The 10024-nt window shown below is 38.5% G+C and overlaps 1 protein-coding gene across 2 annotated transcripts in view; it reads left to right on the forward strand.

The window, feature by feature from the left end:
- Nucleotides 1-6753, forward strand: part of LOC135472383 (tyrosine-protein kinase CSK-like) — a 45067-nt gene extending 38314 nt beyond the window's left edge. The window contains exons 6-12 of one of the 2 annotated variants that reach the window (XM_064751858.1): nucleotides 153-321; nucleotides 641-746; nucleotides 1267-1425; nucleotides 2920-3019; nucleotides 3506-3601; nucleotides 4666-4752; nucleotides 5770-6753. In XM_064751858.1, the coding sequence (XP_064607928.1) occupies nucleotides 153-321; nucleotides 641-746; nucleotides 1267-1425; nucleotides 2920-3019; nucleotides 3506-3601; nucleotides 4666-4752; nucleotides 5770-5946 (894 nt within the window). In that variant the 3' untranslated portion in view covers nucleotides 5947-6753. The remainder of the gene's footprint in view (nucleotides 1-152; nucleotides 322-640; nucleotides 747-1266; nucleotides 1426-2919; nucleotides 3020-3505; nucleotides 3602-4665; nucleotides 4753-5769) is intronic. The other variant, XM_064751859.1, reaches the window with a different exon arrangement.
- The last annotated feature ends 3271 nt before the right edge of the window (nucleotides 6754-10024 follow it).

Raw genomic sequence — 10024 nt, forward strand, 5'->3', positions numbered from 1 at the left:
ACAAAATCATGTTTTTGTTGATAAAGGAGATAGTTGCCTTGGACATTCTGTTTTCTTCCACCTATAAATCTCTCCGTTATCTTGTATAAAGTTACAGTGAAGTAAATAAATATGCAAATAAAATGTCCACCTGTTCTCAATCTTCCCTTCAGTATTATCAAGGGGAAGCAGATGGGCTCTGTACCAGACTGATCAGACCAGTACCTAAACAAGGGGCATTTGATGTGACTGTGAATGTGGAGGAGTTTAGGACCAGTGGCTGGGCCATTCCAGCCCAGGACTTGCAACTTGGGGAACCTTTGGGTGATGGAGAATTTGGCAGTAAGTATAAGATGTTTTTGATAATTTTATCTATTTCATTAATTTATTTTGGTTAGCCTTTGGTCGATGTGAGATGGGAAATTGATGCCTTTGTGTATATTTTTCTGTTGGGAAATAATTGTATTTTCCAATCAAACCTCTTAGATTCAGGCCAGATGTGAATCTTTGTCATGGACGAAATTTTAGGTCATTACTAAAGTGAAATATATTTTGTAGCTTAATTCATTTCATTATGATATTTTTGAATGCTTGTGATTGCTAGTTGTTCATCTGCACTTGATACCTGTGTTACAAGAGTACCTGTGAATTTTGCTTGCAGCTGTGTACAAAGCCACATATAAAGGAAAAACGGTCGCAGCTAAGAGTTTGAAAGAGACAACGAGCAAAGCTGTTCAATCGTTTCTCAAAGAGGCTTCCGTTATGACGTAAGTCCAAACGATTTAAATGCTGATATGGAAAGAGCAATGAATACAACAAATGTATATACAATTCTCTATAATTCTGAGCTTTCATGGTACAACTGGCAGCATTAGATTTGCTTACTGCAACCTGGTAACAAAACAAACAGTCCTTATGTAAACAGTCTGTAAACTTGGATGAAAATAGGGAGTGGGCCTTGTTCTAGTGGTTAATGGTGCTTACCTGGCAATCACTAGGATACCTGAGGTGCAAGTTCAAACCTGGCCTTTGTTAAAGATCACTTGTCTTTCACCAATGTGCATATCTGTGCGTAACATATGGTGAAAGTTGGTCAGTAAGTTGCCAAAGGTTGATGGTTTATTGAAGGCACTCAGGTTTCCTCCACCCCATAAAACTAATAGCCATAATGTAATTGAAAAATTAAGGAGTATGGCATTAAACAACAGTCAGTTCAATAAATAAATTAAAATGTAGATGAGGAAATGCAGTTTGACGTGAAATGTGTGGTGTGTTATATCTGTGTAGGTCGCTGAGACACCCTAACTTAGTACAGCTGATAGGCGTTGTCGTGGGAGAGATAATCATCCTGGTGACAGAGTTCATGGACAAGGGTAGTCTGGTGGAATACCTGAGGTCCCGGGGTAGGGCTGTCATCACCAAAAAACAACAGATTGAATTTGCCAGGTAAGGTCACACTAATTATATTTTGTGTTTTAAGGGTGAGCCAAGACTAAAAAATCCCAAAAATTAGATGAAAATAAAACCAAAAATCTACCTTTTTACTTTGTCCGATCTTGATATTTTTTCCTGTTTATCAAGAATCTCTGATCGTATATATGTTTCTTCAAGAGGACAAATTATGAAGATAGTCCCTATCTTCCACACATTAGATGATTATTTTTATAAATAAAACCTAAAATGGCGGTGCCCCACCCCGCCGGCCCCCTTTTTTTTTAAACAGAAGAAGTGGTGAGGAAACCTGGAAAGGCTCTTTGACACTGTCCCTCCTTTTGTTCGTCAGCCTTTCACACCTCTCCCTTGTATCATGAGGAATTTGGTTTCAGTCAGTGACATGTCCAGACTTTTGTATGTATATGTACAATTTTTGAATATCCCCAACATACCTTTAATACATTGTTACTTTGTAAGGTTTGGATTTTCACACTATTTGTCCCCAAAATACAATTTAGCTACGGCAAATAAAGCATATTTCTGAGAGTTTTGCAACAGGACAGGAACTTCTTTATACAAGAGGAGATCACTGGGTGGTGGTGATGTATATGTTGGGCTTTTTGTGTACTGGTGATGATTTATGGTCATCAGTTCTCTCCCCTTGAAAGGTTTATATAAAGATGTATGTCTGCGGCCAACTATGTTCACCCAATGAGTTACTGTATCACAAGTTTCACAGTACCTACCTTGATCCCAACTCAGAAAAGTCTGTATCAACAGCTGCTGCTAAAGAGCCAGAAGTGTGGGAAAATGGATGTTATTGCTTGACCATTAAGACAACAAAAAGTTGAATATCTGTCTTTCAGAGATTGATCCAAATTACACAATTTAGCATTTTTAGTTTGCATGCATGTATATATCAGACTTATACCCATTGCATAGTAAGGAGAGGTATTGTGAGAGGGATCTGATGCTGTTGGTGTCCAGTTAGATGAATGGTTTTGGCCAATCATAGAGTTGCAGTGGCCACCATAGTGCACAGCTAGTCAGTTGTCGGTAACGACTCAAAGACCAAGGAAGTTTTTTACCTCATAACTCAACATTTCCTCAGCCATTCACAGGGTTGCAGTACTTGGATTCCCAAATGCATTTTGCAGTTTGCATGTCAAAGACCTCTTCTGTAAATTGGTGTCTTTTACCACTCCAGTGAGGTGACAGTAGTTGTGACAGTATAATGAGTTTGGCCTTTCTTGTTCATTTAATAGCAAGATCTTAGTACTATGTAATTAGAAAATAATATCTGTGTATCACAGAGTCAGTCATTCTACTTTATTTCGGTTTAGAAGTCGATACTAAAATGCGTACCATGTCTTGAACATTATGGAGTTTCACAAACTGCTGAATTAGGTGAGTTATCAATATTCTCTGAATGCCTTGTTCAAACTTATACCCATCAGACCCATGAGCATGAGGTGCCAATGTTATAACCTGTCCTTCTTCCCTCAGTGATACTTGTAATGCTATGGCTTACCTGGAAAGGAAGAACCTTGTTCACAGGGACCTTGCTGCCAGAAACGTACTGGTGAATGACCACAATATAGCTAAGGTGAGCTCATCATGTTGTGAGTCATAGATTAGTAACTGTAGAGGAAATGTCAAACAGCAGTCATTTCCCCTTGAATCTTGTGAGATTTTATAATTAAAGTTATAATACATCTTCTGCTTAAGGAATTTCCTTGAGGATCTGGGACATGTCCAGCTTCTATATATGGGTTCTTTTTCAAGTCTCTTATTTTGGGCTAAAGTCAAGAAATTCTTGAAACATATCTAATATTTGTCTAAATATGCAATTAAATATTAGCAAGAAGTACATGTAATGTAAAATTTTTACCTAAATTTGCACTGTTCTGAAAACTAGCTTAAATTGGGCACCCATTCAGGATATGAAAAGTCGTCTGCATGTGACACAGCCCTTGTACCCATTGGGGCCTACTAGTAGGTTAGGTAGGTGAATTTAATTTTCCTCTTTTTTTTGTGTACAAGTTTAGATTTCCCCTTAAAGTTTGATGTATGTTTATCTTGTTATTTGCAGGTATCCGATTTTGGTTTAGCTCTTGGCCATAATGTCAACCCAACGGGAGGGAAGTTCCCTATTAAGTGGACAGCGCCTGAAGCATTACGAGAAAGTGTAAGTTTGAGTTTTGCCAGACCTTGATCCCCTACGTAATCGGGAAACAGGCCGCTTAAGTGTCCTAATGGTTAGAGCGTCCGCCTCGAAGTCGGGAGACCTGGGATCAAATGTGGGTCGGGTAATACCGAAGATCTTAAATATGGTACTTGTTGCTGTCGGGCTTGGTGCTTAGCACTGAGAGGTTAGAGCAAGGAAACAGGACTTTTTGGCCCAGTGTCAGTACATTATGACTAGATGGGGCGTCATGTTTAGTGCCTTTGGCATGATACTTGAGTGGCAGCACCACTAGACACAGTATGTGTACACTTACATGATGACTCCATGTCGTCATGTGACTGAATAATTGCTAAGTACAACGTTCAACCCCAAGCATTCATTCATTCATTCGTCAGGGGACATTATTGAAGAGAAAATTAACCAATGGTAGAGTTAGATCTTCACCTCTAACAAAGCATTAATTATACCTGCTGTGGTGGTGTAGTTGATAAAGCATTTGCTTTGTGAACAGTAAATCTGGGGTTCAATCCCGAATTGAGTCCTAAGTAAGACTTCATCATTGGTAATCTTGTCACTACATCGCTTGTCATTCAGCATGAGAGTAATGTACCAAGCACTGGTCATCTCGGTGTCAATATAATGTGCCTTGTTGGGATGTCGTATCTGGTGTCTTTCACATGGCGTTCCAGTGAGTCAGCAGTATAAATGTGTCTGCATTGAGTCGGGTCTGTTACAAGGAGACACAGTTGTGATGTGACTCAAATGGTGTTGAACCCCAGTTAGTCAAAGCAAAAAACAAAGCGTTGACCCTACATGGATTCTACATGAAATTCTCAAATGAATTTATTCAGTTATTTATTTGTCAGTTGTCGTATGTCATATAATGATGAAATACAGTCAACAGTGACACAAAATCCTAAATAGTCAAAATACTATACATGTACATGTAGTATGGCATGCGACTGTAGTAGAAAATGGAAGTATATTTTGTTTCTCTGAAAATATACACATTATATAAAACGTTTTTTTCTGTTTATCACTTACAATGTGTTTTGTGTTTACAGAAATTTACAAGCAAATCTGATATGTGGAGCTTTGGAATATTGCTGTGGGAAATTTACTCGTTTGGTCGTGTGCCTTACCCTAGGATTGTAAGTATTAATGTCAGGTTTCCTCTTACTCAGGAATTTTCTCATGATTTTTTTGGTGCATCACCTGTTTCCTAAACACAAAAATCTTCATCAGTTTATAACAAACAGTGAAGATGTAAAACTGCCATATCGCTTTCTGCAAACTTTTGCTTTCATCATGAATTGGCTCCCATAATTGGCATGTTCCTGGAGGGGACACATTGTGTGCAGGTTCAAATCCGACCCTTGAAAGGAAATTTGTAGATTCCTTCACTTTTATTGCTTCCACTGCTTGTTGTGATAGCGTCTAACATACATGTACATTGAAGACCACTCATCTTCCACCAATATGCTGAGCATATCTGTATATCACGGGTGGGAAAGTTTGTCAGAAACTTACCAAGGGTTGGTGGTTTACCTCTGCTCTCTGGAGTGCTTCAACCCATGAAAATTTAGATTTGGTGTGTACATATTAAATACTGTGAACTACCAAATTCCTTATTTAGTGTATTGCGTGTTAGAATCAAAGTTAAACAGTATGTTAGGGGTTGTATCTCAAAAAATACAGCATGTATTGACCTGAAGTTTTACATGCAGATAAAGCATGATTGGACAAGGGGGATGTTCCATCATTGTTGCACAGTGCGCATATTAATTATGATAAATTACCAAATCACGATTTCAGTTCTTTGTGTATTGAGCTGAAGTTTTGCATTCATGTGTCTCCTATAGCCGAGCTCTTTGGTAGCCTTGCTACTAAATCTTAGTTGTTGTTGATAATTGAAGACATTAAACTTTTTTAATTCTCTTGAACATTAATTATGGATCACTTCATTCTGATCTTTTAGCTGGGCCTCGTGTTCTGGACGTTTCTCAGTTACCAGAAAAGAAGCAGTGTTTTTGCCTGGGTTTGGCACAATTTCCTTAACTCATAAACTGGACTGGTGTGTTATTAGTGAAGTGTGCTTTGGTAAAATGTTAAAACACCATTGAAATAAAAAGATAACTAAATAACGTGGTGTTATCTTTTTTTTTCAGCCATTAGCAGACGTGGTGATGCATGTGGAAAAAGGTTATCGTATGGAGGCTCCTGAGGGGTGCCCCAAGGAGATTTATGATATCATGATGAGGGCATGGAAAATCCAGCCCGAAGGCAGACCTACATTTCAAGAAGTGTACCAGGAACTGACTGATCTCAAATCTATAACAGTGTAGCCACTTCTGAGCTGGCTGAATCCAGATAGAGACTGGACTGTGCATGTGGATGTGGTGACCCGAAACTAGTTGCATCACTCTGCAACGGATTTCACAGTTTCCCATGAAAATTTAATATGAACCAGTTTGTATAATGAGAAATGTTTGGTCGTGCTGGGCACTGCCTTAATGAGCGTATGATGTACTGTAGATTCCTTGAACACTGCTGCGGCTTGTTGTGTTTCCGCTTGACTTGGACCATGTGTGTGACTTGGGTCCAATATGGATGTATGTGTTGGGAGACAGCAAGCTGAGGACCAAGTATACACATCTGACCATTACAATAGTGTTTTGGTCTTCCCAACTGAATTCACATGGAATGGAAATGACTGGCAACTCAGAACATTCTATAATGTAACACCAAATATACTGTTCAAATACGCATAACAAAGTTTAGTTCTAACACTTTGCCTTACACTTTATTTACACATATGCTAATTTCTTTACAGCAGTACTTTAATATGCAATTTCTTGGACATATAAACCACTGCTTGAGATTAGTATTTTCAATTTCATTTGTGTTGAATCCATATCCGTATCTCTTTTTGGAGCTACTGCTCCCAAACAAAGGGAACATTTTTTTTTTAATTAAAATTATGAAAACAATGTTATATGACTGAGTTCTTTTTATTTAGGCCATAATTAAAGTCCTGTTTGATCACTGGAAGTCTATATATATTTCTGTTTGTATTTGTAAACACAAAGGCACATGTAGGGCATTGGGGTGCTGTTAAAGTATAGGTTAAAAGCAAAGAAAACACCAACATAAAGAGTGTCAAACAAAAAACCATTTAACACTGTCTAGGAAAGTACATGTATGTCGATCTATTTTTTTTTTTTTTTTTTTTTTATCTGTTGATCTGAGTATTAGATTGCATTGGAAACATTGGATTGCAAATTAGCTTTTTCTGACCGATATCTTCGTGTCAGGTTTTTGTTACTGAACACACAAAGACAGCAGCATGCATATACATATTATTAGTTACATGGTTACTCAGTGATAGGATACGCAAATATATGGTGTCAATAATGCTCGTATATTATCCAAAAAGGGAGATAACTTACTCAGCAGACATTTGTTGTTGTCTTCAAAGGGAGATAACTTACTCAGCAGACACATTTGTTGTTGTCTGCAGGAGTTGAGAACGTATCTGCGCGACACATGACCGTTGTTGTTCAGTGAAAAGCGGAGTATTTTGTCTTATGCGGAATAAATACAGCTGTGAATGTAGTTTGCCAAATAGGTCTTGTGCATGTATTTCAAAAGAAAATTACATGGGTGGGATGTGACGTCATTGATATGCATGTCCAAACAGACAACTGTAGAATGTTTTAAAAGTTTTTTTACTCGATTGGAAATGTTCTAAATGAAAATTAGTCGAATGGTTTTAATGGTTTTTCGCGTCTTTTCCACCAACGTGCAGATGAACCCCCTATCCAACGCTGGCTGCCCTCGTACAAGTGAAATATTTGTGAATACGGCGTAAAACACCAATGGAATAAATAAACGGGGGTATCCATAGCTCAGTGGTTAGCATGCCAACACTGCGCAATAACTCTGGAGTCTCTCACTCATGCATTCAAGTCACTGGGAGTCCAGCTCATGCTGCCTTTTTCTCAGTTTGTACGTGGGAAGGTCAGCCATCAACCTGTGGTTTGTTGTGGATTTCCACCGTCCTCTGCCCACCATAATGCTGCCCGTTGTCGTATAGGGAAATACTCTTGAGTACGGCGTGAAACACCAGTCAAATAAATCAAATAAAAAATTATTAATTAATCTGACGGTCATTTGAGATATACATATAGTACCTCATTTTAGTATTTTATTTTTTTTTATTTCTTATCTTGTTTTGGCAATACTGTACCAGTACCAGCCTAGAACCTTCATCATGCATTACAGACATTAAGTAATGTAAATGGTGGCAGTACTATAAATACGTAGTCATTATGTCCATAGTGACTGAAACAATATGTTCTTAAAATTTAATTCTACAACCCTTCACCATTTTGGTATATAAAGCAGGGATCAAGAATAGATTAGCCTATGATTGACACGATTGACGAGGACTAGACAACTTTGCATCTAGGCGAAGCCAAGATACAATGACGTGTTGTCTGAGTCAAGCGTGGGCTGACCTATCTATAACATACCGTATTTTTTCGAGTCAATAATTTGATAAACCATGGTTAATATAGAGAAATCCTGTTGACTGATTGGTTGCACATGGCGAGAAAAAAAGACAGTATGTGGTCAAGTGGAAAAGCTTGTCCGATGACGTAAATGCAACCTACAAGTCTGTTTATAAAACAAGATGTTTTTTTTTCGTTGACAATATCAATTGTTATAGACGTCATGCCAGGTGTCGCACAACAATTTCTGGTGACAACGATATATACGTTTCATTCCATCCTCATTGAAAGTTCTGATGTCACAGAAAAGTTAAATTTTTGCAACAGGTGTGCGGCAGACAGTTTGTACACGCCTGACGCAGTGTTCATTTCACGGAGAGAAATGTGCCAGATCGGAACCTACGAATGTTACACCGTTAAAACAATTTGCTCGTTTATTTCCTACAGACGCATTTAATATCAATTTGATACTGGTGTGAACTGACATCAGTCACATAGGTTGGTACCACTCTTATTTAGAAGCAATGGTTTTGCCTGGAGTGCGGACCACGAATTATTTAGAATATTCTTAAGCATGGCGTGAAACACCAATGAAATAAATAATCAACGAGATATTTAAAGTAAGTATAAATATCTATGGTACTTATATCCAAGTACTTAATACCCACATCTAACGTTTTGAGGAGGATTATAGAAGAGAAATAATGTTCCTGCTGTGGGTGTCTAGTGGCAGTTTTTTGTTGTCAATGAGGTCGAAGGGGTTTACAAAAAAATGGGTCTCAGGCTACAACGTCGACGAACCTCGTCTACCTTATTGACTAGAATTGCAGCTAGACACCCATAGCAGGAGCAAAGCATGTGTATAAACTTGCGAAACATAAATGGATTTTAATAAGAGGCCTTTTTCTTTGTACTTGTAACTTCTAACTGAAGGTCTGTAATATGAGCATTTTCGCAAATGAGGAAAAAAGAAATGGAAATAGAGGCTCCAAATTCCAGAATTTCATTAATTTGAAATTGGTTTTGAGTGCTTAAAGGTGCCGAGGTAGTTAGCGTTCCAGCGCGGCGCAATGAACCAGAAGCTACTTATAAATTAATGCGATCGGTGTGAGTGTCAAGTCCAGCTCATGCTGGCTTCCTTTCCGGCCGTATGTGGGAAGGTCTGGTAGCAACCAGCATTTCGCCCGGTTTCCTCCCATCTTAATGCTGGTGGCCATCCTGTAAGGGAAATATTTTTGAGTTCGACGAAAAATGCAGATCAGATAAATAAATAAATGGATGCTTTAAATTATTTTCGCAGATGGGAATGAGACTTTATAGAGGGATGTTGGATGGATCATTTTATACATCGTCGGTGATAACTGATCCAACGGATTATACATTTTTCATAATCTCATCTAGAATTACCGATGCACTTAAAGGATCGCTGTTGGCACCCCGGACCAGTGAAGCCACGTGCAAAGGTTTGTCTTCACCCACCATGCTCAGAGGTCAGTTGCTTTCTTAGCTGCAACAAACCACACCATTAGTATCTTGGTCGAATGGTTACAACATCGTATCTTCTATAATGAGTGCCAAGAATCATTGAATTTTTGCGGACAGCCGTGCCTATTGGGAGGTTGCGCTTGTTTTGCTGTCCGAGTGCCCAATTTACTAGCCTAAAGCTAAGCTGGACGTTCCTATCGTAACTGACATGATTTACACTTGTCTATTTCGTGATGTCAAAATGTTGTGAAAATACACGCCATTGTGCATCTTGTTTTTGAAAAATGACCCTTCAAATTAGATAGGCACACTACGTGTTACTATTGAAGGTTCAAGACTGTAATTGACTTGTCAGCTGTGGAAACACTTATAGCGTCAAACAGACAGTCTACGGGCACAAGGCCTACAGTTGACATTAGAAACA

Source organism: Liolophura sinensis, chromosome 8 (assembly GCF_032854445.1).
Source record: "Liolophura sinensis isolate JHLJ2023 chromosome 8, CUHK_Ljap_v2, whole genome shotgun sequence".
Classification (NCBI taxonomy): domain Eukaryota; kingdom Metazoa; phylum Mollusca; class Polyplacophora; order Chitonida; family Chitonidae; genus Liolophura; species Liolophura sinensis.